The 27,293-nt window shown below is 54.2% G+C and overlaps 4 protein-coding genes and 1 pseudogene across 4 annotated transcripts; all 5 read left to right on the forward strand.

Annotated features, from left to right (window-relative positions):
* Positions 1 to 7,136: 7,136 nt before the first annotated feature.
* LOC134431804 (avidin-like) lies at positions 7,137 to 8,637 on the forward strand. Its single transcript, XM_063179989.1, has 4 exons — positions 7,137 to 7,300; positions 7,381 to 7,594; positions 8,004 to 8,124; positions 8,451 to 8,637. Exons 1-4 carry the CDS (start codon positions 7,229 to 7,231, stop codon positions 8,491 to 8,493), a joined length of 450 nt encoding a protein of 149 aa, XP_063036059.1. The 5' UTR covers positions 7,137 to 7,228; the 3' UTR covers positions 8,494 to 8,637.
* A 206-nt stretch (positions 8,638 to 8,843) lies between these two features.
* LOC134432234 (avidin-like) lies at positions 8,844 to 11,218 on the forward strand (annotated as a pseudogene).
* A 2,771-nt stretch (positions 11,219 to 13,989) lies between these two features.
* On the forward strand, positions 13,990 to 16,166 carry LOC134431933 (avidin-like). The gene is made up of 5 exons (XM_063180227.1): positions 13,990 to 14,093; positions 15,080 to 15,166; positions 15,253 to 15,466; positions 15,818 to 15,938; positions 16,029 to 16,166. The coding sequence occupies exons 1-5, from the start codon at positions 14,019 to 14,021 to the stop codon at positions 16,060 to 16,062; spliced, it is 531 nt and encodes a 176-aa protein (XP_063036297.1). The 5' UTR covers positions 13,990 to 14,018; the 3' UTR covers positions 16,063 to 16,166.
* Positions 16,167 to 19,925: 3,759 nt separating this feature from the next.
* On the forward strand, positions 19,926 to 22,091 carry LOC134432235 (avidin-like). The gene is made up of 4 exons (XM_063180755.1): positions 19,926 to 20,005; positions 20,512 to 20,725; positions 21,136 to 21,256; positions 21,992 to 22,091. Exons 1-4 carry the CDS (start codon positions 19,928 to 19,930, stop codon positions 22,089 to 22,091), a joined length of 513 nt encoding a protein of 170 aa, XP_063036825.1. The 5' UTR covers positions 19,926 to 19,927.
* Positions 22,092 to 23,994: 1,903 nt separating this feature from the next.
* LOC134432273 (avidin-like) lies at positions 23,995 to 25,684 on the forward strand. The gene is made up of 4 exons (XM_063180807.1): positions 23,995 to 24,074; positions 24,598 to 24,808; positions 24,911 to 25,043; positions 25,457 to 25,684. The coding sequence occupies exons 1-4, from the start codon at positions 24,003 to 24,005 to the stop codon at positions 25,488 to 25,490; spliced, it is 450 nt and encodes a 149-aa protein (XP_063036877.1). The 5' UTR covers positions 23,995 to 24,002; the 3' UTR covers positions 25,491 to 25,684.
* Positions 25,685 to 27,293: the final 1,609 nt, after the last annotated feature.

A 27,293-nucleotide genomic window follows, 5' to 3' on the forward strand; every position in this document is an offset into this window, starting at 1 on the left:
GAGGGTGCCCTCAGGAAAGTCATGTCCCCTCTCCTGGTGTCAGGCTGTCAGGCAAGCCCTGAGGAACGCTGCCAACCCCAAGGCCTTACACCCTGCTGAAGGTTGCAATGCAAGTTGTTTTCCATTACCATCTGTATGGCAGATTACCTTTGTCAAGTGGGCAGTTTGCTTTATCTCTCTTTTTGAGTGACCACATTCACACCTCCCTCGGGAGGGGACATTGCTGATAACAGACTATTGAATGTCACTTCATGACTGGTAAGAACTGGAGCATCCCATTTTGAGATGCTCCACACAGAAGGAGTAGCCAAGCATTCTACCCAGATTCAATCTGGAGATTCTGGAATACCAGCACAGCTTCTCCACTAGATTTCCCAGAGGAACAGCTGCGGCCTCTTCTTCCACTAGATCGTCAGAGGAAGACTACAGCCTTTTCTACAGGATCCCTGCTCCAGCAGAACCACACCTGACACTCCAGGAGGACTGCAGCCACATTTCCAATTGGACTGCTACCAACACCATGACCAACAGGTTGTCAGATTCTGTCATGACTCTGTCAATGTTGTTTTAGTTTTCTGCATTGTTTATTTTATAAGTATTTTTTCCCCTAATAAAGAACTGTTATTTTCTGCTCCCATCATTTTTGTTGCCTGAGAGCCCCTTAATGTAACAATTTGTAGCAATTTGGAGGTGGGGGGAGTTCATTTCTCCATTTCAGGGGAGGCTCTTGCCTTCCTTAGGAAGCAGCTGTCTTTCCAAACCAAGACACCCAGTGTGGGGCTGTGCCTGGGGCTCCAGGCAGGGTCTGGCCCAGCCCTCCTGCAGTAAATCCCTCCTGCAGCTCCTTTTGGGGAGGAAACAGTGGATGTGGTGCAGTCCAGAATGTGGCCTGCCTTTCCCCAGCCTCAGCCTTGTGCTGCTGAAGGTGGCACTTGTCCTTTCTCTCTGGTGAGCTCTGAGCTGACTGCAGGTGAGACTGGTGAATTGCTCTCCTCTGTTACCTTGCCATTTCATGGATTTTTTCCATGTGTTTTGCTCCATTGCCTGGCTGGCATCACTCCTGTCTGTGAGCTCATTGACGTGGCCTTGGTGGGTTCACAAGTCAGCAGTGAACAAGTCAGAAATGAGACGTAAGAACTGCCTGTGATCCAGTCCTGAAGAGAGTGTGCCCAAAAGGTTCTGCGAGAGAAGGGCACTCCAGCCCTTCACTGATTCCCACAGCATCCCCTTGGCTCATCTCCAGAGCCACACTGGGGAAAAATATCTGCAGGGATGCTTGGTTTGAGCATGGAGAGGAGGGATTTGCTGCTTTTGCTTTGGACTGCCCAGCCTTCCCTGGCAAGGTCCTGCCTGGTGTCATCCCAGCCTCTGCTTCCCCTGGTTCTGGTGTCACCAGACTGGCAGTAAGTGTCAGGCATGTCCCTAGGCTGTGCTGATGAGCCCCATGGCTCTTGTCTCTCTTGATATTTGATGCTGTGGTCACTCCACAACTTCTGCAATGACATTTCCTCTCTTTACTGGCAATACCAAAATTGTTGCAAATGCTGTATTTATTTTCTGCTGTGTGCAGGGGATTTTAATCTCATTGTACTTCTCACTGTGCCACTGCTCCTCTGCTTTTTGCTGAGCTGACAGGTTGTTTTCATGTTCAGGAGCTGGATGTTTGGTTTTGGTTTCTTTTTGTATGCAGGTTTGCAGCTTTCTTTTTTTACCTTCCTTGTGTTTACCTTGTGTTTCTTTGTTCTCTTTTTCTCTTTTGACAATAGCTTGCTCAGTCTATTCATGTAAATATTTTTAATTCATACCCCAGTTTTTTGATGTTTTTTTTTCCCTCAGAGAGAAGTTTTTACTTTTTCCTGATAATCTCCTGAAAGAAGTGCATATCCAGCAAGCACAGCTGACCTTTCAGAAGTCTCTAAATTTCCCTTGAGAGAAAAGTTTCAGGTACCTTCAACCAGACACAGAAAACCACCAGGGGTCATGTGTACCTCAGTCTGATCTCTTCATGCCCAGGCTGCCTCTTCTGTCTCTCCAAGTTGCCCACTCTCAGTCACAACCCTTTGCATCATGATCCAATTGCAAAACTCAAAGGATTAGAGTACTTTTGGAACTCACTCAGACTAAGCTGTTTTTGTTTTTTCCTTGACATGGATCTGAATTTTTCTTGTAATTCCTTTCCCCAAAATTCCCAGCAGTTACACATAAAAACCAGAACATTATCCACAACATGGACTTTGCAGCTGCTAGATAAATTCTGATGCTGGCAGACTGGCTTGGCCATCGTTTTTGCCTTCCTAAAACACCTCCAGCCTTGCTAATCCTTTGTCCACCTTTAGCCAGGGTCCCACTTTTTGAATGCACTGTGATTCTCCCTGTAGCTGGGGCAGAGGCTGAGAGAACAGTGCAGTGAAGGAGAAAGTATGGTCCTCAAATAGGCCTTACCTTAAGGAACAAGCACAGGTAACCAAAAACTTGTTGAGGGTGGTCTGGTTGGCCAGGTCCCCAAAGCAAAATTTGTAGAGCTGGGAGGGTTTTAACCAGAGACTGTGGGAGAGAAACTGTTTTTGGAGATGCCCTAGCTGGATGAGCTGTCAGCATCCCCAGGAGGAAGGTGGCATGTAGTTCAATATAGTTCTACCAAACAAAATATTTCAAAAGCTTTTTGGGGAATGAGGCTTTTCAACTTCCTCCCGTTGTTTTCCTGAGGTGCTATTTAGGGAGAACTGACCCAGCAAGCAGTGTTGCCCTTTTCCTCATGGAAAATTTATTCCTGCTCTGGACCAAGCAGGCTCACAGAAGCAACAACCCCAAAGTCCCCATCTCTGTGCACTCGGGGCTCTGAGAGTGTGCAGGCTGCCCAGCCATCCCAAACTGCAGCTGGTACCTTGCCCAGAGGCACAGGAGACCTCTCTCCTGCAGGCATTGGGCTGGGTGAGGTGGGCAGCTGTGCTGCAGGGAAAGAAGAGGGTGTGGGTGAATGTGTGTGTGAGGATATTGGAGTGGTGCACTCAGGCACACGGATGCTGTAGTTGTCCTGGGGTGACACTGCACATTCTGACGGGCTCTGCCCCAGCAGGGCCTGTGGCAGATACAATCCCCAGGGGAGACCCGGCTCCCTGGACAGTGACAATCTGAGCCCAAGAAGCAGGTCCTGGTCTGGTACCATGGCCCCCTCCCTGCTGGCGCCGGGGGCAGGCAGTGGAGCACATGAAAGGGGATAAATCACTTCAGTTCTTAATAAATCTGTCCAGCTGTCTACTCTCGTTCTTCTTCGGTGTCTTCTTTGGCACAGGACCAAAGTGGAAAAGGAAACTCTTGGAATTCCCCTTTATCTTCTTGGACTAAGCTGGAGGGCGAGGGGGCAGGGAGGGGACAATCCCAGTGGTATCGGGCTCTTGTGGAGTTTTGCTGAAGGGAGCAGGGATGTGCCTCCTTACCAACTTCTCCACATGTAATGGCACAAAAGACCCGACCCTTGCTTTCTTTTCTGCTGCCTGCAAGGCAAGGTAAGGCAAGGAGCCAGAAAATACCTCTGTTGGGAGAAGCTAAGCCAGTTAACCAAACCCTGTGCCCTTCTGCCCAGGGCTGGGCACCTTGCTTCCTTTTCCTGCTTTCTGTCCCACTCAGCCTTTGAAGGTTGCAGCAATCTGGTTAGGGAGGCATGGGGATTAGGGATATCTGCTGCCCTTCCTATTGTGTTCTGAGCCAATGCTGGGAACTGTGAGTTTTGATGGATGCCTTGGTCACTGCTGAGTCACAGCCGCTGCTCCAGCCTCCCAAAGCAGTGGGACATGGGTCCTGCATGTGCAGGGCCAGCATGGCCCCTTTTTGTGGCACCAGGGAGCAGTGGAGTGAGCACCAGCTGGGACAGCACCTCTCCCTCCCCAGGCAGAGCAGGACAGACCTGGGTGCGCTGGGCACTACCCTATAGCAGGGGTAAGTCGCCAACAGTACCCACAGAGACAGCACAGCCAGAGCTGGAAATTCACATGGTCATGGACGCTGCATCATGGAACGGCACTGGAATGGGGTGGGATGGGGTGGCATGGCACTAGGTGACATTGCAGGGCACAACAAGAGCAGCAGCATGGCACAGCACAGCTAGGGCCTGCAGCCGCTCACCCTGCACCCGGGACAGCACAGCACGGCTCAGCTCGGCACGGCCAGGTTCTGCCCCAGGGCTGCCCTCACCTCCCTGCATGCAGCATCACAGGGCAAGGGCGAGCAGCAGCGGCAGCCTGGGGTCCCCATGGCAGTGGTGGCTGTGCCTGGTGCCTGGGCTCTGCCTGTGCTGCTGCCCCATGCCCACTCGGCCCCTTTTCATAGCAGAGGGGCCGAGCCTCCTGCCAAGGGGCACCCGTGGGGTAGGACAGCTCTGTCCTCTCTGGGGATGCACAGGGGACCTGTGCAAGGCAGGGACAGGGAGCTCACCTGATCTCAGATAGAGCTGGACAGAAAAAGAGCATGAAGGACATCAGAGGGAGGGCAGTGGAGCTCTGTGAACACCACAGGTAGGGCAGGGCATCTCTGAGGACATCACAGTGAAGGGCAGGAGGGCCCTGAGGACACCACAGGGAGGGCTATCAGCTCTTTCTGTCCACTTTAGAGCTTAGTGTTCCCTTAGTCCTTAGCAGCCTTTAGGGCTGGGGTGGGAAGCAGCCTATCCTACTTGCTGCGAGCATTCTTCCCCCACTTTTCCGCCCTGGGAGCTGCTGCAGGCAGGGGATCGCTGCGGTGGCCCAGGGCTGTCACTGGGTGACAAATGGCCTTTTCTTCACTCCCCAGGGGAGTGTTCCTGCAAGCACACAGGCAGACAAGTAACAATACCCAGGAAGGACAGGTTGTCCTGGATGCAGCACCCCCAGAGCAGCCGGTGTCTTCCTCACATGGGAATTTCCACAGACATTGGAAAGGAATGGAGATGCAGTCCCTTAGGGTCACCGTGGCAAGGTGGGTGGGACAGGGTGCCAGCACATCAGTGAGAAGCACCTGGAGTTCCCACCTCTATTTGTATCCTGTTGGCAGCTTCCAACAATAGCAGTGATGTCCTGATCCAGCTGGCAAGGAGCAAGAGCAGGCACTGAAGACAGCACAGCTTCTGGCTGGACTTGTATTGCTTTGACGCATCAATACTGTTCCTTAAACCCAGGCAACGTGCCTTCCAAAGGTTGGGGTTCAGTCTGTATAAAGGGATATTTCTGATTTCTCTTTCACTCTGGGCTGTATCACCTCAATAAATCTTGTATCTGAAATGCTCAGCTTTTGTCAGCTTCTGCATGGATGGAGCTGAGGGCTGAGAGGATAGTCCCTGGTCACAGACATTTTGCCTGTTTTTCAAGGCTGACTCAACCCCAGTTTGAGCAGCAAGTTAAATTGTTCATTAACTGTTTCTTTTTATTATTTGCCAGCACTTATTTTTCACAACTCCCTGAACATACATGGTTTTAAGTGACAGCTCTGATGACTTTTAACTTCTTCAGTGTTTCCTGCTTTGGATTTCTTCCTTGCCTGCCGGTTGCCCCCACTTCCTGCAGTGCCAGGGCTCAGGCACGGCATTGCAGAACTTAATCCTTTTGATGATTGCCAGCTCCAAGCCGCTCTACTCTCTGATCTTTGGAGGGTGCAAACCCCATGGAGACACCTCAGCACTCAGCTGAGGTCACTCAAGAAATCTGCCTGCTTGAGCACTGAGCTGACCCTGCGAGATGAGCCACAGGGATTGTTAAGTACAGGAAAAATAAAGATTATGTGAACAAATGAACAATATTGTTTGTGTGACGCTAAAATAAAACTACACCTGTGAAGAGGCTGTGGGCTGCCATCGGCAGCACGGAGGCTTTGTGTTGTCCGTCTGCAGGAGCCCCCTGAACCATGGTGATGGGGAGGGGGTGGTGGAAAAGGGATGATGTCTGTCTCTCCTGGCCCCCACAGCCTTCCCAGATTGACCTGACTCGTTATCCAAACAAGAGCAATGCTCTGGGCAGCACCTGCATGCCAAAAGACTGTCAGAGCAAACGGCAGCTATGTGGGAAAACACACCTTGTTATGCAGTTGATTTCTGTGACAGAAAACACTGGGGCAGGAATGTGCAGCAGCCAGCCAGCTCTCTCACCAGGGATTTCTTCCAGGCAGGGTGGTGGGGCCCCTGTAGGGAGAAGAGGGGGCTGTGGAAATGCCAGCAGCACAAATATGGTGCTCTACAGCCTGGATAGCAATGAGTTTTACTGTCAGAGAGAAACCAGGGCTCAAATGTGAAATTTAACAGAAAGCAAAGACTGAGAAAACTAAAAATAAATATTGTTTATTTTTGAGATGTTGCAAAGAGCTACTTTGTCTCCAGTTTACAAAAAGTTTTATTTTCTGATGAATAAGCTTCATCAGCTTTTGCTATGATGACTTGGGGAATGAAAACATGTATTTTAGGAGAATGCCTTGAAAACCATACAGAAATGGATGAGAAACTCTGGGCTGAATCCATTCACTCCGGCCTCCTTGGCCAGCAACAAGTATGACATAAGGAGAATGATGAAAATTTGTTCTTGCAGTTGTCTAAGAATCCTTGTGTAAATACAATTTTTGTCACTATTAAGATCCAATGTCCCAGATATTCGGTGAATGTTGGCTTCTCATTAAATAAATAATTCCCTTCCAACACAAACCAGTTTGTGAAAACAACAGCTTAATGTGCACATCAGATCTTCCTAGACCCGTTAGTCTGGGGGTGGGGGTGATGGGAAATCCGAGTCCCAAAAGAATCTGTGTTGGGAGGTGAGTTCACATGGGCATGCCTGGTGAGGAAGAGCAGGGTGAGCTGTGCACTGCAGCCAGTCCTGAGCTCACCAGGCTTAAGGAGCCTCAAACCTTGGGTACAGAGCTGACGTGGTAAATGAGTGACACAATGGACAACAGCTCCAGAGAGGGGTTTTCCCCAGCAGCCATTTCCCAGCAGTCACTGACCAGCAGGAGCCAGGGCCTCCCTGCAAGGTGCCAGGGGAGCAGGAATGGACATTTTCAATACTTGATCGCTCATTTCTGGGAATGTTTGCTGCAATTACCTCCTCTTATGGCTGGGAACCACAGATTAGGAAATACCCAGTTTGCACAATGCCTTGGCCAGAGGTGCCACCCACAGACCTGGAAGAAATAAAAAGGAGAGGGAGCAGGAGCCTCAGCAGAGACCTGCAAGGAGCACATCCCCAGGTCCATCAGCTGCCTGCCTGCTGCAGAAATGGTGCAAGCAACTCCCTTGCTCCTCGTGCTCTTCCTGGCCCTGGGGGCTCAGGTCCTTGCTGTGAAAAAGGTACAGTGAGGGTGGAATGCACAGGGTGGGGTGGGCAGGGGGCTGTGGTTGCAGGCAGTGCTGAATTCCCTTCTCTCCAGTGCTCCCTGACCGGCCGCTGGGTCAATGATTTGGGTTCCAAAATGAACATCTCGCCGGTGAACAAAAACGGTGGCTTCACTGGCTCCTACCACACGGCTGTGACAGCCACCTCCAACGAGATCAAGGAATCCCCACTGCAGGGAGCCATGCAGAGGAGCCCTAACCAGAAGGGCCAGCCCACCTTTGGCTTCACTGTCAACTGGAGCTTTTCAGGTATTTCTTTCCCAGCCTCCTTGTGATATCCTGGACCTCCCCTGCCCTCCCTCTTCTGCTCTTGGAGTTTTTCTGCCCTCCCTGCAGTGTCCTTGCTGATTCCCTGCCTTCCCCTGCACTATCCCCACTGCTCTCCCTCCCTGCAGCTCCCCCATCCCTGTCCCTGGAGCTCCTCGGTTGCTGCCAGCTCCCAGTGCCAGGCTGCAGGAGGGGCAGCAGGGGCTGGAGCCTGCACTGCCTGCCCGTGTCCGTGTGACACCCCAGCCCTGTGAGCCCTCCTGCTGCCTTCCCCATCCCCGCTGTCCCCAGAGGCCGGGGACAGCAGGGGTCTACAGTCCCCTGTGCTGGGACAGGCACTGACCTGCCACCTCGGCCACGCTCCCCTCCACCTCCTGTCCTGTCCCCACAGACTCCATCACTGTTTTCACGGGCCAGTGCTTTGTGGATGATAATGGAGAGGAGGTTTTGAAGACCATGTGGCTGCTGAGGTCACATGAGGAGAACATCAAAAATGACTGGAAAGCCACCAGGTGAGCCCCCTGTCCCTGCCCTGCACATGTCCCCTGTGCACCCCCAGGCTGGGGCTGTCACAAATGTGTGTTTTAGGTTTCTTGCAGAGCCACTCTCACAGGTGTTGGCAAAAGCAGGTTTACTATCTGTTTTGAAAGCGCAGCTTAACAAATCTCGATGGCAGGGTTCACTTGATTGATTTGTGCATGGGTAAAACATAGAAAGGAAAAACACCATCCCTGGGGGTCTTGCCAAGGTGCAGATGTGGTGTGGTTATACAGGTCTGGGGGGGTGTTTGGGCACCGTCAGGTCCCTCCCTCACATGTCCTCCTCTGTGTCCCCACAGGGTGGGCTTCAACGTCTTCACCCGCCCGCAGCCACCAGAGTGAGGGGGCGGCAGCAGCGCCAGGGCTGTGCCCCTGCTCCTGCTGCACCACCTGCTTCTCCCAATAACGCTTTGCTGCAAAACACCCACAGTCTCCTGTCATGCTGTTGCAAAATGTGCCATAAATAAAATATTTCTTTAAAAGGTTTGTTCTTTGGTGTTTGAGGTTTTTTTATGCTTTCAAGCATAATTGACAAGGAAGGACATTTAGCCTGTGAAACAGAACAGCAAACAAGCTCTAAGCTGTGTGCAGGTGTTAGAAAGAGATCTTACTTGGTAGAATTGCCTTGTTAAGGTTTAGGTCTTGATGTACTTTAATGATCTCAGACCTGGGTGCAGGCTACAAAACTTGGGATGAACAATATACCGCTGGTAATGGACACAAAGAGTGCAGAATCTACAAGACACTTGGAAGAACCCTCAAGATTATAATAAAGACAACTGGATCAGGAAAATCTCAGTCCTGAAGCAGTTCTGACTGGGTAAAAAGTAAATTTTGGCAGGGATGGATCATGGATTATGGCCCGCTGAGTCAAGAAACCCATCAACTCAAGAGAAGAGAAAGGCTGAGCCTGCAAATTAATTAGCATTAGATGCAAGAGAATTCTTAACCAATAGGAGAGAGAGTAGTAATTAATAAGAGAACTAAATAACTTGTTGCCAATGAGCATCAATGCCCTTGTTTGCTAGATGTGTAAATAGCAAAATATTTTGATAGTGGGTTTGCTTGATCTTTGGAATAACACTGAGTACTTGGGTTTGTGGAACTAAACCAAAAAATCAATCTCTCTCTTGGGTGTGTAATTACTGCCTTGTTATGCACCAGGTAACAAATCCAATTTTTCTGGACAACACTGTCCTGGCTCAGCACACACATTCCCAATACCCCCCATGGTGTCTTACTGTCCCTTCTGTCCCCATACCCAAGGCCTCATGCGTGTCCCCTGCTGTGACCCTCCACGGCACAGAATCCTCCTTTGCAGCCTGCCCACCCCACCGTGGTCCTTGGGACCCCCTGCCCCATCCCGGGGGATCAGGAGCCCGTTCAGCCTGGAGCAGTGTCCGGCACGTCCCACAGGTGTCCTTTGGCAGGAGGCCCTTTGGTTTCAGCAGCCACTGCCCAGCCACAACCCCCTCTGCCACAGAAGGGCACCACACAGGGCCACCAGCACCATGGGCACCCAGGGCTGCTGCTGCTGCTCGCCCTGGCCCTGCTCATGGCCCATTCTGCTGCATCCAGGGAGGTGAGAGCAGCCCTGGGGCAGTCTGGCCGTGCTGAGCCGTGCTGTGCTGTGCTGAGCTGTCCCAGGTGCAGGGTGGGGGTAGAGGGGTTGCATGCCCTGGCTGTGCCATCCATGGATGTGGCACATATCCATGTGCCGTCCCTGTGGTGCACTGGGAACGACCAGAGGGCTGCCTGCTCCTGCTGTGCTCTCTGGTGCCATGCCGTGCCCTGCCATGCTGTGCCACTCCGTGCTGCGCTGTGTCACAGACTGCTGTGCCATGCTGTGCCACCCCTGGGCCACAGTGTGCAGGGCTGACAGGGTTGCATGTTTCTCCCATGCTGTGCTGTGCTGTGCTCTCCTGTGACACCCCAGCACACAGTGTTCCTCTGCTCCCCCCGTGTCTGGCTGTGCCATGCCACACCACAGTGCAGTGGCCATGGCCAAGGAGGCTGCCAGCTCTGGCTGTGCTGTCCTTGGGGGTACTGTGGGTCTCCTGTCGCTGCCAGAGGGGGTACCCAGTACCTCCAGCCCTGCCCAGGGAGGGAGAGGTGCTGTCCCAGTTGGTGCCCATGCGCTGCTCTCAGTTGCCACACAGAGGGGCCATGCCATGGGACACACATGCCACTGCTGGTGAAGGGAGGAGGAACTGTGGCTCAGCACTGCCCAAGCCACCCACACAACCCTCAGTCCCCAGTGTGCAGGGGCAGGGAGAAATGAGCAGGGACAGTGGAAAAATGAGCTGGGCTCCAATATGACTGTCTTGGCCACAAACAGAGCTGGGACCTTCTCAGACTCCTGCCACACTGCAGTGGCAGCCACCAACAAGCAGATCCTGGTGTCACCCTTCTGAGGCATCTAGCAGCATCCCAGTGCCAAGAGACACCCCATCTTCAGCTTCACTGTGCAGTGGCAGCTCTCAGCTACAGCAGTGACAGTGACCCCCGGCACATGTTGCAAGTAGGGACCCCCACATGTTGCAAGTAAGCACCCAGAGAGGTCTGGGTGCCTCAAATCCCCTGTGGCACCCAGAGGAGCCCTGGCTGTGGGCACAGATGGGCCACATGCACACATTCCTGCCTTGGGAACTGGTGGTGGGAGAGTGTTTCGGTGGTGGGTTTCAGGGCTGTCTGGAAGAGGTGATGAGGGTGTCCGTCTGTCTGTCCAGGGGCACGGCCGATGCCCAGCTCTCTGTCCAGTGATGTGGAAGCAGTCCATCTGGCCAGCGTGGCAGGGAAGTCCAGGGCATGTTTGTCTGTCTGTCTGCCAGGACGAGGTGGCCCAGGCTTCCCTGTCTTGAGGTGCAGGCTCTCCCCCGACTCTGCCTCTCTCAAACTTTGCCAGACTCCACCACTCCTGCAGGAAGAGCTCCTGTGACACAGGGACACCTGGAAAGCCACAAAGTGAACTCTGTCCCTGCCGTCTCACCCCACAGCCCTCCCTCCCACCCTGCTGATGCAGCTTCCCTGCAGACTTAGCACTTCCATCTTCACCCACACCAAGTGATGGGAACAGGGACCAGTGCTGCCTGCACCCTGCTGTCCTTCTGCATCCCGAGGTGTCCCAGCTGTCCCAGTCCGAAGCTGGGCTCTTAGCAAGGAAACAAGCTGGGCTCTTAGCAAGGAAACACACCCTCACTGTGCCCTGCTTCTTCCCAGTGCCTCCCAGCCGCCTGCTGGTGGGGCTCTCCATTCCCACACTTGCTGCCCTCCCACATGGAGTCAGATAAACCTTTCCCCACACGGCAGAGAGCTGTGTCCCTCGTGTCCCTGGTGTACAGGCAGCCGTGTGTGAGTGTCTCCCCATCTGGGGCCACGGGGAGAGCAAGATGCTGGTGGGGGGACAACAGGGAAGTGTTTTGGAGGGCGTGGGAAAGCTGGGGTTGGGAGACAGCAATTCTGCTTCCTGATCATAGCTTCAGGCCTCAGCAGGGGCCCTCTTGCCTGTGCACCCATTTGTGACATTCACAGGGCTGGGTGGCTCTGGGGAGCGCCCCCAGTGTGGGGCAGCAGGACACCCCACGGTTGAGGGTGGGGGTGAAAGCTGCATGCAGGCAAGCCAGCACTCTCCCCTGGCCTCATCTGCTGTCTCTGCACCCCTCTCTGCCCAGCCTCCCATCAAACTCCAATTCCAGCCACTGCTCTGCTTGGGAGCCTCGCTGCTGCATGCACATATGAGGGAGAGCTGGGTGCCAGCCCTCACAGAGGGAAATCCGGGAAGTTGGGGCAGTCCAAAATCCAGGCTGGATGCTGGGGGGATCGGGAGAGAGGCCTGGGGCTCCAGGGAAGCTGCAGGGCAGAGCGGGTGGCTGAAGCCAGGTACTGCCGGTGCGCCTGTTGAATGTATGTGGGCACAATGCACTGACTGGCTGCCACCTGATCAGCTGGGAGTGGAACACGATACAGATCCCTTCTGGTGTTCATGTTCGCAGGAGGTTATCTGAACACTAAACTTTATCAGCTCCTTAGGAAAGGAAACAAAACAAACAAGGGCCCTATGCTCTTTGCACCGGTCTGACACTACAATTCACTAATCCATCATTTCAGCAGCTCATGAAGTTTCCAACTCATTAGTTACATAATCCAGGATGCACAGCTCCTAACTGCTGCTCCTGAGCACCATGGGGAGAAGCTGTGTGGGCAGGGAAGGGTGCAAAGGGTGCGAAGGACAATGCTGCCTGGTGGCTGCAGGGCTGCAGGGGCAAGAGACTGATGGAAGGGGCAGAAAGCACACAGTGCCCCGAGAAGGGGTCAGTGCCTGTCTGCCCTCCTCTTCCTCTCACAGTGTGCCTGTCCTTCCCCAGCCTCCCTCAGCCTTTGCTCTTTTCCCTCAGTCCCTGCTGGGTTCTGGGGCTGCGCACAGAGCACACAGACCTGAGACTCTGCAGGGTAAGCTTGTACCGACTGACCACTGGTTGATGTGCCTGGTGGTCCAGCTTTTAGTCAAAAGTCACCGTGCCTCCTCATGCTCACCCTTGCTCCGTCATCCTCGTGCCCGCATTCTGCACAGAGCCCTCAGTTCATCCCCACTGATCCTTGGCACTGCCCTGGTCGTGCTGGGGTCGTTCTCCTGCTTCCCCTCCCCAAACACCCACTGTGGCTGTCACCAGCACCATGAGCACCCAAAGACTTCTCTGACTGGTCTGTGAGGTTAAAGCCTTGGGACCCCAGTGTGAGTGGGGGACGAGGCTGGGAGCCCTGCACAGTGGGGCACAAGGCCACTGACAACCTTGTTGGCCCAGGACATGAGATTTAATTTAATTTCTGTCATTTCATTACCCCGACAACTGCAAATTCCCTGGCTCCTGGTTCCTCCCAAGAAGGCAGCCAGGGGGACAGAGAATGATTGTGCTTGCTTAATAAGAAAACCGAAAGTAAAACTGTAGAGTTTTATGAGAAATAAGCACTGGGGGCACCACCCCCTCTGTATCACAATCTGTGTTCATCAGCTGTATCTCACATCCGGTCCCTGACCTTGCTGTGATCCTGGCCTTTCACTGACGTTTCATTTTCCTTTTTCTCTTGCCTGACACATGCAACTGGGGCTGCTCACCTCCAGCCTCAATGCCCTGCTCAGAGGTTTTCCTACTGCTGTTGGGGCCAGTTTGCTTCATTCACCTCCCAGTTCCCTGGACCCACTGCAGATCACCTGCTGTCCCTGCACACTTGCCGTACCCAGTCCTCATGAATCTCTGTCCTTCTGTCCATCCCTTGCGGTGACCAGAGGGTGCTTTGGGACACAGGAGCTCCAGCAGGGCAGGATGGAAACTTAGACTCAGCCGTCAACCAGCAGGCATGGGGCTAAAGACCCCCAGGCTGGGTGATGTCAGTGGGCAGCCCCCCACAACACCTCCTGCATCCCTGTTCTGCCCATACCCATTCCTGTGTCCATCCCTGTTCCAGTCCGGCTGCCTATCTCGATCCCTTCCTCTAATCCCTGCCCCATCCCCATCCCTCCCACCCTTGCTTTCATCCCTGCCCCTGTTCCCGTCCCCATCCATGTGCACATGCCCCATCCCTCATCCTTGCCCCCAACCCAGTTCCCGTTCCCATCCCACCACAGCCTCTTCCTGTCCTCATCCCCAGCCCTGTGCCCATCCCCGTCCTTGCTCCTGTCCCCGTCCCCACACCTCTTGCCCTCCCTGTCTCCTTCCCCTTCCTTGTGCCAGTATCGATTCCTCCCTCATGAACCACCCGAGGCTTTCCCGGAAAGCAGCGGCGGAGCCGAATATAAGTCTGTGACTCACGGGCACGGCGCGGTTCCCCGCCGCCGCCGCATCCCGAGCTGCATCCCGAGCTGCATCCCGATGAGCCGCCGCGTCCTCTCCGCTCTCGCCCTGCCCGCAGGGGTGTCCCTGGCCGCGGCTGCCGCGGGCTTCCAGGTGGGAGCTCCTGCTGGGAGCCGGTGTGGGAAACTCGGCTCCGGGGCAGCCTGGGTGGGAGCACGCCTGGGATCCCGGTGTTCGGGGAGGGACACGAGTGGGAGACTCGCCGGAGAGGGGGAATATGATATGGGAGCTGCAGCGCTTGTTAGGGATGGGACACGCGTGGAAGAGCCATCTGCGGGGGGAACACTCGGCAACAGGATTCCCTACTCCAGCGGGTACCCCGACGGGAAACCCTGCCGAGGGAGATGAGGGAAGTGATGCTCCAGGGTGGTCCGTGTGCCCGGGGGGGATGTGCATGGAGATTCCTTCCGTGTTGCAGGAGTCATGGATGTGGAAATCCCCCACTTCCCTCCCAGGGACTCGGAGGGGAACTGGGGCAGGGGAAGCGTGGGGACCCTGCCCCAGGGGGTGCCTTGCCCCTGCCTCAGACAGTGCAGCGCAGCAGAGAGCAGGCAGCGCTTAGAACTGCAGCTGGGATGTGCAGGGCTCTGAGGAGCAGAACTGCAGCTGGGATGTGCAGGGCTCTGCCTGAGCTGGAGCCCACTGTGGACCTGAGGGCTATGCCCATCCCAGAGAGCTTCCCAGGGCTCTGCCTGAGCTGCAGCCCACTGTGGACCTGAGAGCTATGCCCATCCCAGAGAGCTTCCCTGCCGTGCTACACGTGTGCTGATGGGCACAGCACAGGTACCCACAAACACGGGCAGATGTGCCCTGGATTCACACAGCTCACCTGCCAGGGCTACAGCAGGGATCCCACCTATGTTCCTGCCTGTCCAAGGATCCCACCTTTTACTTTTCCTCTTCACCTCTCCCCGTTGCTTGGCTTACCCCAGCTTTTGGCCCTCTTGATGTAGCTGCAATAGCAGCAACTTTATGAATCAAATATTTTAAAAATGAATGCTCAAGCACTCTCAGGACTCCAGAAACACTCTGCTGTGCCACCATCCACAGCCTGACCTGTGTTTGTGTTCTTTTCCAAGATCTTCTGCCAGGAAATTGAGCACCCTGGGGAGAAAAAGGCCAGCAAGAAGGAGGCAACCATGGGGGAGAGCAGAAGGCATATCAAGGTGAGTGCCAGCACCCCGAGGGCACTGGGGGGCGTGGGCAGGGCTGTGTACAGGCAGCCCCCAGGGACACGTCTGCTTGTCCCCAGCCATGCAACCTGACTGGTTGGTGGAAGAATGACCTGGGCTCCAAGATGCAAGTGTTCAAGGTCGGCAAGGATGGAACCTTCTCTGGAGAGTACCACACCGCCGTGTCAAGCACCCAGAAACCCATCCAGCCGTCCCCACTGACTGGCTCCCAGCATCTGGATGAGGATGGACAGTGCACCTTTGGCTTCACTGTCAACTGGAAGAAGTTCTCAGGTCTGTGGTTGCATGATGGATGTTGTGGGATGGAGTGGTGGGATGGAGAGGGGAGTTCAGACAGGTCCCAGTACTCATCCCAATTCCTCTGTTCTCTCTGCTGTCCCCTGTCTCTCCTTCCCTGACCTCTCCCCACTGTGGATGGTGTCTGCAGAGAGCAGTACACCTCCCAAAACAAGGTCTGGGTGAGGCAGCACCAAGGGTTGCTCTGACAACACCTCTGCCACACACTATTTCCCTGCAAATATTGGGATCCCCTCAGGCTCCATGAGCACTAAACTCACCGATGCCTGGGAAGCTCGAAAATCAGCTGGGGTCCTGCTGGGATGCTGACAGCCTCCACGTCTTTAGACTCCACAGCTGTGTTTGTGGGCCAGTGCTTCAATGGGGATGGTGGGAAGGAGGTCCTGCACACCTCCTGGCTGCTGCGGGAGAAGGTGGACTCGCAGCCGGAAGACTGGAAAGCCACCAGGTGAGCCAAGGAACCCCCAGCCCACCTGGGATCCCTGGGATCCCTGCCCTGCTGCTGGCTGGGCACCAATGAGAGGCTGCTTCCCCACAGGACTGGGCACAACACCTTCACTCGAGTGGGATGAAGGAGGGAGCAGCATCTTCTCCTGGCCACACCTGGGAGACTGGAACCCCTCAGCAGGATCCGTGTGTACCAGCATGCCCTGACGTTTCCAGCTCTGAAGGAAGATATCCCAAAAAACACAAAATAAAATTAAAGATATTTAAACACAGCCTTGTGCAGTCTGTGGATATGTCCTGGAAAAGCTGGGCTAAAACACAGTGGAAGGTGGGTGTGGGATGAAACTCTCATTCCCTTATTCTGGGAAGAGACTAGCCCCAAGAAAGCCCCCTTTCCAGTCCAAGCAGGATGGTGCATCCCCAAAGTAACCCTCTGACACTAGCTGTGACCAGCACTCATTCTTTCCTGCTGAAAGCCTGGTGAGTGTGATGGGAGGATAAGCTGGGCAGCTCTTCTGCATCCCAAAAACCTGGCTGGGAGGCCTCTGGCTCTGACACAGCCCCTGAGCAGGCAGGCGAGGGGCCTTGGCTGTGTCCACACTCCTGAGAAGTGCCAAGGGCTGCTCTGTACCAGCCACACAGCACCAGTGTCGCAGACATTTTTTCATAGAAATCCTTTCTTTGGGACTTGTTCATCTTCTGGGAAGCTGAGGCCCCAGAAAGAGAATGTAAACAATGATTATCAGCTGCTGTGAAATGCAATAGGATGCACCTGTGATTGGTTCATGTTCCATGTGTACAATTAAGGGCCAATCACAGGGCAAGCTCTCTGGAACACAGTGACAGAGAACTCTCTTGTTTTTAGATTCTTTTCTATGCTATTCTTAGCTTAGCAGCCTCTGCAACTTCTCTCCTTATTCTTTTTAGTATAGTTATAATGTATTATATATCATATATCCATAAATCCAGCCTTCTGATCATCAAACAAGATTCTCATCCTTCTCTCACCCTGGAGACCTTCATCAGGTCGCTGTAATACACCAGTAGCTGCAGTACACCCAGCCCAAAACTCCTTCTGGGAAATGTGATTTACTGAGAAGCTATTGGCCAGCAAATACAGCCTCTCAAACCTCTGCCCAATGGACTGTGTGACTGACCAAAACAGGAAGTGCCTGTGCTGCCTTAGGCACCCCTCTGAGCCAAAGAAAATGATTTCCAGGAAATCAGCTCTTGGTCTGAATACGAAACTTAGTCCTTGTGTCTTTGATTCTCAAAATAACCCAGCACAGTGCTGCATGCCCTGAGCTGGCACGCTGCCTGGGATTTGGTGAATTTAAAAGTAGGACTGGGCTGCTGGGGCTGCCACCCTTCTCTGCTGCCCTGGCTTTTCTGCCACAAGTGCTGTGGGTGGGAGAGTTTTGCTAACAGCACCTGTGGCTTTAGCAAGTTTGCCTGCTCTGTGTTGTCAGCCGCCTTGTTGCAAACTCACATGTGGTTTGCTTCTCACATCTTTCCCCCTAGGGCTCATCTTCCGCTTCCAGAACAGTGCTGCTGTTCCCTTCTCAGTGCCTCGCTGGCATTTCTCCAGCTTTTTCCATTCCCTTACAGCATTTCTGACCAGAATGTCTTTACACCAGCCCTCTGCTATGCATTTATGTATATGCACAGCTTTTTCCCTGCTTTTAGAGGAGTCTGAGAAGTGGGAAAGTGAGAGGCAGAGGGACCACAGGACTCTGCTCTCACCTGAAGTGTGACCAGCTCAGCAGTGAGGTGCCTGCTAAGCCTCCATCCTCACTGCATGCATCCTCCTGACCTCATCATTGCCTTCATGCCAGCATTTCCCCAAGGCAGGGCTCTCCCGAGGCTGTGCAGCATTTCCAGAGTGCTTCAGCCAGGCAGCAGAGCTGACACAGTTGGAGCATCCTGCGAACCCCACCAGGCAGCCGCAGTGCTGCGAGGAGCACGGCAGGCATGAGCTGGCACAGTGATTTACAAGGCCTGTCCCTGCATCAGGGCACCCAGCCTGGCTGCAACGCGTCCTTGGCACACCTCGGGTTTGGGGCGACAGCTCATTGGACCCAGGGGTGCCTGGGAGTGGTTAAGGATGGGGATGTTTCTCCATGGACATTTGGCACCCCTCAGCTCTGAGTTTTGTTCAGCTGCAAACCTGCTCACGGTGTTGATCTGCAAACCCGGCGCCGTTTGTTTCCCTCATCAGCAAGGAAAACGTGAGCAGGGCTTCTCCTTCAGCCCCACTGCAGGAAAACCCGCTGCTTCTGCTGCATGGCACAGGGTCATTCACACACTGTGAATGCCTCCAGGGGCAGGGGGAGCTGGTGGAGGCAGCGAAATCACATGGGCATGGCTGCGTGGCACAGCTGTTCACACATATATGGTATCAGTTAAAAAAACCCAAAAAATGAACTTATTAGGATCTTGGCATGGGGTGATGCTTGCATAAGGATCAAATCCCTTCAAGAATGGAGAAGGAGCTTCAACTGCAGGGGTCCCCCAGCACTGACATGTCTCAACCACATGTGGGAAACTGTCCTGCGCAACCGTTTCTGCGGGGACTGCTCCTGTCAGCCGTTTACAAATGTCTCAACGCTGAAATTCTTGGTGCCCAACATCTCCCAGGGCAGCTGTTGACCCCTCCTAAGCAGAAGGATGCAGGAAATTCCCAGGTCATTCAAGAGACTGTATGATTGATATGTTGGGTGTACCAAAACCTGGTACCCTCCACTCTGCAGCAATGACAAAGGAGTAAATTTGATTTTCAAGCAATAACTTCACTGATGAGTGGAGACACGTAGCTCCCATCTCCTCCGCCACTTCTACATGGTTCTCTGGGAGTGCCAAGTCCTGGGTGCTGGGACCCAGCTGGGCAGCAAGCAAGGGAGAGCAGTGTCAAGACCCCGGGGGTTTTTGCAGCAAGTCCCCAGGATGGGAGTTGAACACAGCCCTATAATTTTTTTGTTAAAAGCACCGTGCAATTTGAACATAGGATCTTGCTCCCTGAGGAAGAGGAGAGTGGGTTTCCTTGTCTTCAGGCCCAGGAAAGATGAAAAGGATTGTCAAAGCAGATCTCACCCCTTGTGCTTGGGCAGGGGCCAGAGAGGCACCTCTTGATCTGGACACAGCCAGATGCCACTCCTATCTTCCATGTATGCAGTGACATGTTCACCTGGTCAGAGTGAGTGGTGTCTCAGGGGACGTGTCCCTGTGCAAATGCCAGGCAGTCTGAGCACCCCCATTACAGTACTGCACATCAGGAACTCCTTGGGAAGGGTGAGACAGGGCCCTGCCCAGCCTCAGAGCATCATGCATATGGCATGCACGGCAGGCACCGTGCACAGAACACACCCTCCCACAGGAACAATCGAATTTTGACATCGACATTTCTTCCAGAAAAGCCCTTCTGCACTCGCAAGAATGGCAGATTAAAGAGTTCCTGCTGAAGTGACAGTCTTAGGTCCCAAACCCGAGGGAAGCCCAACACAGCCAGGAGGAAAAACAGTTTAGAAAGAGCATCAAACACTCACAACGCAGGAGGAGACGGTGACAGGGATGAGCCCTGCGGGCATTCCCGTCACCAGCCAGAGCAGCAGGGCACAGCTGGCCCGACTGCTCTCACTCCAGCCTGTGTTTAGGTGGCAGCCCTGGCTCGGTGGCAGTGGGACAGTGTCAGGCCGTGTCTGCCCCCAGGGCTCCGGCACCGAGCAAGGAACGGCGTCGGGAGAGCCTTTTGGACAGTGGCTATGTAAAGCATCCCTGCATCCCCAGCTCCCTGCGCAGCCGTGCTCATCGCCGCGTTCCTCCGGCGCTGCCCAGGTCAGGCAGACCTCGTCACCTGCCCTGGCCTGGGCACGCTGACATCAGGACACTCAGGCCTCAGCCGCCAGCCGCCGTGGCTCCGGTTACAGCTCTATAAAGGGGTTTGGGATGCAGGCCGAGAGGCAGCTGGGCCGGGCATTGCGCAGCCCCGCAGCCATGGAGGGCGGTGCCTTCATCCTGGTCCTCGCCCTCGCCGTGGCCCCGGCAGAGAGTGTTGTTCCTGCAGAGAGGAAGGTACGGGGATGGGTGACAACGGGAGCGTGGCAGACATGGCAAGGGCATGCAGTGTGGGCAGCCAGGAGCTCTCCCTTAAATGCCATTTCAGACTTAGACAAGCCTTGCGAGAACCAAGTCCAGGCAGAGGGCAAGGTATCCCTGGATCACCCTCAGCCACCTGGTACCACCTCCAGAAGGATTTGTTCCCACAAGGGAGCTGTGCACAGGGCATTCCTTCCCTTGGGGTTTGTGCCTGGGAGCACCATACCTGTAGCATCCCCTCGATGGCTGGGTCTGTGTCTGGGTGTACTCTGCATGCTGCAGGGCTGGGATATTCTGGCCTTGCTCCACCATCCCCTCAGCAGCACCCTGGGGCAGCATTTGCCCAGAGTGGGATTAGGGACAGTCAATGCCCTGCAGCTGCACTCACAGCAGGGCTTTGGCTCGCCCGGTGTGGGGCAGCAGCAGGGATGGGGTCCCTCTGCATGTGGGGGCACAGAGAGGATGTGGCTGTGTTCCTTCAGTGCCAGCTCAGCGGACTGTGGACGAATGACCAGGACTCACAGATGGAGATTTCAGTGTTGAGGGACAACGGGGACTTCCATGGACAATACCTCACACGAGTCACCCTCTCCGGGGGCTGTGCCCGAGTCTCCCCGCTGAGGGGTGCCCAGCAGCAGCTTGGAGGGGAGGGCTGGCCCACCTTTGCCTTCACTGTGCTCTGGGACAAGTTCTCCAGTAAGTGCTGGGACACCTCGGGATGGCATGGCAGGGTCAATGGAAGCTTGCAGCCAGCAGGAATTTTCTTTCACCAGGAATTCAGCTGGGTGATGCTCTGGTGCAGCTAAGCAGCAACAGCTGCACAGCATGGTGCTAGGGGGCAATGCTGGGCTTGAACAGGGGAGCCTCTCCTCACCCAGCATCCTTGGGGCACCCACAGCGGGTCCAGACCCCGTTAGCACAACTGGGATGTGGTGCCACAAATCCTGCCTTGCCTGAGGAAGCCACAGGGAAGGGCAGGACCCCCCCAGCATGGGTTTGGTGGTTCTGTGGCCATTGGAGCAGGAACACAGCTGTGTCTGGGAGGACATGGGGGAGCGGAAGAAGCCAGTTTCCCCACGGATCTCCCAATAAGTGCTTCCCCCCAGATGCCACCACCGCCTTCGTGGGGCAATGCTTTGTGGATGCAGGCGGAAAGGAGATGCTGAGCACCACGTGGCTGCTGCGCGAAGCTGTCGGGTCCCTTGAGGAGGACTGGAAAGCCACGAGGTAGTGGGGGGATATGGGCAACGCCAATGCCACAGAGGGGTCTATCGCTGGCTGGGGGTGTACGTACAAATCACAAAAGGGACGGGACTGTTGTGGAAGATGCTTTGAGCTGTTTTATTTTTCAGCATCAGTCTCATTACATGGTTATGACAATGGGAAGATGCCATCAGCTCACATCTCAGACAGCAGACAAAGAACTTAGTGTTACAACTTACTTTAAAAGTTTTTTGACCAATCGCACAAAGCAAAAGCACATTGACAGTAGTTCTATCTAACCACCATAAGCACACTTACCTTTGGTTAAAACAATGCTTGCTTATTTTGAATACAATACCTGCTTGTAAGCCTTAAAACACAGTGCACAGAGCTCCATTATTAAGCTTCAAACTTCTTAATATCTTACTAGATAAACTTGTCTGTAGCTTAGGGAGTTATTCTAGAAAGTGTCAATACACAAACCATTGTTCTATTTGTCTTTGCTTTTCTACTTCTTAAATAATTTTTCTGCTGACCTATCTTATGGCTACTGCTTAGCTCTAATCACAGTTCCGCTGTCTCTGAGGCCTGCCTTTTGCAGCTTTCCCAAAACCTTCTGATTTTGTAGATTCCCACAGGGTCCTCGCTGGAGGAAACCTGGGGGGAATTCAGGGACACCCCATCACTGCTGCAAGCACTGGCAGCTCTGAGTGGGCAGTGTCTGTGGGTCATCCTACAGGAACTCTTATCTCCTCACAGAGTGGGCAGAAATGTCTTCACACGCAAACACACCCCAAAAGGAAAGATCCTGCCGAATTCGTCCCCTCTCTGTGAGGCTGTGTCTTTACCAGGCCCATGATGGGATGGTCTGGCTGCAGCCTGACCCCCAACAAGGCAAGAAAAGCCTGCCTCCCAGCTGAGAATAAAATTTTAAAATCATCAGCTGTTGCTGCCTTTTCTTAGACTCTGTCCTTGCTACACCTTCTGTCCCCAAAGATGCCCCTGCTGAGGTGAGGCCTCAACACTGCCCCTCTGCAGGGACATCTGCATTGCTCCCTGATCCCACCCATCTGCCTCCCTGGGCTCATTTCCCATCTCATTAAACCCAAACTTCCACCCTGAGTCATCATTCCCCACCTGCCTGATGGTGGCAGGGTTAGCAGCAGCCCCCTGAATTCAGCTCACTTCCTTGTAGTGCCTTCATATCCGTTCCCACCAGACGCTTTCCAGCACTGGGAATCCGTGCTCTGTTGTATTGGGCAATGGAGGCAGCATTATCAGTAGATCTGAGATGCTCATTAACTTTGTGCTGCATGGCACGTCAAGTAAAATGTGCACAAGTTAAAGACCCCATCCCACCCCATTCCATCCCCCTGGGTTACACTCAGGGATTTTCCCATTCTCTACCATTGCATTTTGGCAGTGTCTCTCTTTTTGCCTCTGTGGACACCTGCCAAGCTTAGTCAGCTCTTTTGGCACAAAGCTTTTGGCAAGTCCGTGGGTGAAGAGAAAGCCTCTTGCAGAAGTGTTATGAAAATACCCCAGCCCCAGGGATGACAGCACTGCAGCTGCACAGTCCATTAAGCCTGGCCCAGCTCTAGCAAAGCTGCAGCATGGTGTCATGAAGTGGGGGGAAACCTGGCACCACCCTGGGATCTATAACAAGCTGGCTTGTCCCTGCCAAACATCACAGAAAGGCAGGAGCTGGTGTCAGGCCAAAAGAACAGAGTGTGGCATCCAGGACAACAGCAAAAGGCTCCACAGGGGGAATTTCTATGAGTACCTGTGATAGGCCATGAGTTTGGGACTGAAAAAGACAAAGAGGAGGGATATGTTAGGAGAGGGCTGTTTTCCACTCAGCCCAGCATTTGAGGTTACCTAGATGGGAGAGACCTGTGCTGAGCGCAGGGGGCCAGGATGTGCCAGGGCTAGCAGTGGGCATTGAGAGGGGCCACCCCAAAGGGGCACTGCCCCACGCCCAGTTTGCACACTGCAGCCCTGTTGCCATGCCCTGCCCCAAACACTGTTGTCTTGAACACAGCAGGTCTTGGTTCAGCTGAGTCCCACCTGAATTTTCAGCTGCCACAGCCATATGCCTGCTCCAGGCATCACAGCAAAGGCACAGCTCAGGAAGACAGGGACACTGCATGCTGCATATTTCACATCAAAGGTCCTTTAGAGCAGCCAATACAAGAAGTGTGAATACAATGCTGGTTATCACACTCTGTGTGTTTAGCAAACACACTCATTGGGACTTCAGTAATGTCACTGTGGTTAATTCTTCCTCTAACTCTCACAAAAGTAAAAGCAAAAACATCAAAATCAGCAGCTGACATCCAGAAAAGGCTGGAGAAACATTACCGCTTCTAAAATTAGTAAACTTTCCTTTCTGTGCAGCGCTGCAGCATCCTCATCAGGCAGTGGCAGCAGCAAAGCAGGGAGGGGGTAAATGTTGAAATAGGTGGTAGTTTCCAGCCTTTGTGCATGGGAGGCAGATTCCCAAAGAAGGTATTGATGCTTTCCAGGCTACTATGGGGCCTTATAAAAAACTTGTGTCCCCACTCCTCTGCCCAGCCGTGCTTATTCCTGCGTTCCTTCAGCCCTGACCAGGTCATGCAGACCTGCCCACCTCCCTCGCCTGTCCCGGGCACCCTGACATTAAGCCATTCATCTCACAGCTGCCATCCTGGTGCTGGTGGGGCTCCAGTTACAGCCCTATAAAGGGCACCGGGCTGCAGGGCTGGGAGGAGCTCTTAGCAGCCTTGCAGCCATGGGGAGAAGTGCCTTTGCCCTGGTCCTCGCCCTTGCCCTGGCAGTGCGTGTTGCCCCTGCGGAGAGGAAGGTATGGGGACAGATGACAGTGGGGATGTGGGGCTGACATCCTGCTAGACCCCAAAGTCTGCTGCTGGGGCACCATAGCTCAGCAGGGAGCCAGGGCTGGGCTGCTGGAGCTGGTAGGAGCAGCACTGTGCTGGGCTGAGGGAAGCTGCAATGGGGCTGGGAGGACAGGACTGCTCCTGCAAGGATGCTTCTTGCTGTGGGAAGTCATTTAGAGAAAGGCAAACAGAGCCATACCCCTGACAGCTCCTGTTTTCCCTCCCAGAGAGTAGGGGAAACTGTGCACCTGCTGCTGGAGCATGAGGGTCTCACTCTCCCTTGGGTGGGTGAAACCATCCTGGACAGTGGCTGAGCTGGATTACAGCTCAGGCATGATTCTCACACTGAGATGGTGATGCCAGTGGCACATCAGGTCCGTGGCACACCACCCACTGCTGCAGACATCTCTGGGCAGAGCCAGGGTGAAGGGGTGGGAGCAGGATGCTCCCCCCTCTCCCTCCCTCCAACCCACAGCCCTGGCCTTGCAGTGCCTTCTCTCTGGGTCGTGGCGGAGCGACACCAGCTGCCAGATGGTTGTGTCCACCCTGAACAAGGACAACAGATTCTCCGGTTTTTACCAGCCGGGACCTGCTGCTGGCTACCCAGAACTCCTCACCTCACCACTGGAGGGGTCCCAACAAGATACAGAGCTGGTCCCACTGCCCACCTTCTCCTTCACTGTGAACTGGAAGCTCCAAGGTAGGCAGCAGGGGGACGTCATCCTGCAGGCGGGGATGCCAGCAGGACACAGGGTGACCTTGTGCCTCTCTACCTGACTCACAGCATCTTAAACCCTTCCAGACTCAGAGACTGCCTGGACAAGTGTCTTCCTGGGCCAGTGCTATGTGGACCCCAAAGGGGAGGAGACCCTGCATGCCCTGTGGCTCCTGCGAGAGGCAGCTGACAGTCCTGCAGAGGACTGGAAAGGCACCCGGTGAGTGCTGGGTCCCAGCCACTGCTCTGCCAGGGTCTTCTCCAACTCAGGCTGGAAAAGGGAGAAATCTCACAGGGTGAAGCATGGGAGGACCATGAGGGTGGAATGGGTTTGTCACCAGTGATATGCAAGGGCTATGGAGCGTCTGTGTAACGTCGCCCACCCCTGCATGCCAGAAGTGCCTCAGGGTGGGGGATCCCTGGATGGGCTCTGGCTACAGAGAGCCCTCTGTGGAACTTCCTTTCCACTCTCCACAGCAGGAAGAGAAGGAAAAGATGCCAGCACCTGGCGCAGCCTCTGCTACAGGCTGTTGGAACCTGCAGTACCTCAGTCAGCCACACAGTGTTCCCCCTGGGCTTCCCCTCTGCCCTCCACAGCATGCATGACCCCATCTGATTTGGTGTTTTCTGCAGGATTGGCACCAGCACCTTCACACGGATAAAATGACAGCAAATGGGAAAATCCAGCAGGCTCAGGATTGCGAGGAGTGCCTAGGCAGACTTTGCCCGCACCAGCATGCTGCACTTGAGGCGCAACCTCAGCCCAGAGGTTGGTGCTTTCTTAGGCAAGTTCACCAGATGCAAAATAAAGGGTTTCTGTGGGGATGCAGGGCTTGGCTCTGTCTTCTGCCCTGTCTCAAATTTGTGGGGTTTGTGTCACCCAGCAGCCACCCTCCCAGATGGGAGGTTTCATGCTGCACTGAGACTGAAAAAGACAAGGCTGAGGCCAGCAGAGTCCCTGGGGATGGCGACTGTCCCAGCTCCCCTCCCGGGCAGTGTGCGGCAGGACTGTGCCTGCAAACCTGATGCCATGCTCTGGGTAACATGTCCCTAGGGGTCACTCCCAGATGTCCCTAGAGATGGAGGACAAACTGGGCTGTGGCCAGGCAGAAGGAACACCGCAGAGCCTTCCCGCGGGAGCCGAGCACGGGAAGCTCTCGGGTGCCCGAACGCCCGAACGGGGCGCTGCAAACGACTGCCGCAGAGCCGTCAGCCTCCGGTTCCCAGCCCCGGCGGATGCGCAGCCCTGGCCGGCTGCCAGCTGCCCTCCCATCCCAGGCCCGGGGAAAGATCCCAAATATCCCGCCCCGAGAGTCCCTTCGGCACGGCTGTGTCCCCCGAGGAATGCGTGGGGGTGTGTCTCCAGTCATGATGTCCAGACACGGCCAAGGGAAAAGAACAGGGGAAGGGCACATCTGGCACTGGCTGGACTTTTTTAGGCATCACAGCCCGACCTCTCTGCCTTAGACACTTTGCCAAAGTGCTCCTAACACGACTCCTGGGGGTTCATCAGGCCCAGGGCTGAGGTGCCCAGCTGTGAGAGCTGGAAGGAGGCAGTGTTCCATCACTGTATTTCCAGCTGCTTTTTAAACCAGTTTTCAGATGTTAGTTTTTCTGTTTCCACCAATATCCAGCAGCTGGTGCTAGTGGATAAAAATAGGATGGATGATGACACAGGATTTAGATTTCCCTTGAAGAGGTGGATACATCTTGTTTCTTCTGCTGACTGAATTTTCCATCTCTGTGAGAAACCCTAATTTTTTTTTTTTTAAAGGGCAAACCTGATTCGTTTAAAGCCACAATGAGGAAGTGTTTAGCATTCTTACACAGCCTAGGACTTCCTTAGCAATAGAAAGCAAATTTCATTTTATGTTTTCACAATTTTCAATACATCACTATCACGGAAAGGAGAAGATACCCTAATACTTGAGGAGTCACCAAGCAAAGAGGAGTCACCAAGCAAAAAAGATTCTGTTTCCATCTGGCAACACCCATCTGGGACTTGCCAAGGACTGTCCAGGATATTTTGCCCTGAAAAGCTCATACTTCCAGTTTGCCAGCGTAGTCCCACAATGCTCACAAAGGCACTTGCTGGGGCACAGGGGAGATCCAGGTCGACCTTGGGCATAACAGAGGGAACAAGGTGGGGACACAAGCTGGGACCATACCACTGACCTAAGGCAGAGTGTGGGGCTCTGTGTGCATGCAAGCACCCCCAGTGCACATGCACACCTTGCTCTGACCCCACAGCATGCTAGGAAAAAGAGCAGGGATCTGCAGCAAAGAGGACAAGGAGGGCAGCAAGAACATCAGTTGGCTCCTGCCCCTCTGCTTGATATAATCAAGTCCTCAGCCAAAGACTCATTATGAGCACTTTAATCATTGCTGCGCTTTAACCCAAGGCATGAGGTCCAGGCTGAGCTTCATTTCTGTCCCCAGGTCAGAGCTGGTTGCTGTGGGACTGGCACAG

The sequence above is a fragment of the Melospiza melodia genome, chromosome Z (genome assembly GCF_035770615.1).
Source record: "Melospiza melodia melodia isolate bMelMel2 chromosome Z, bMelMel2.pri, whole genome shotgun sequence".
Taxonomy (NCBI): Eukaryota; Metazoa; Chordata; class Aves; order Passeriformes; family Passerellidae; genus Melospiza; species Melospiza melodia.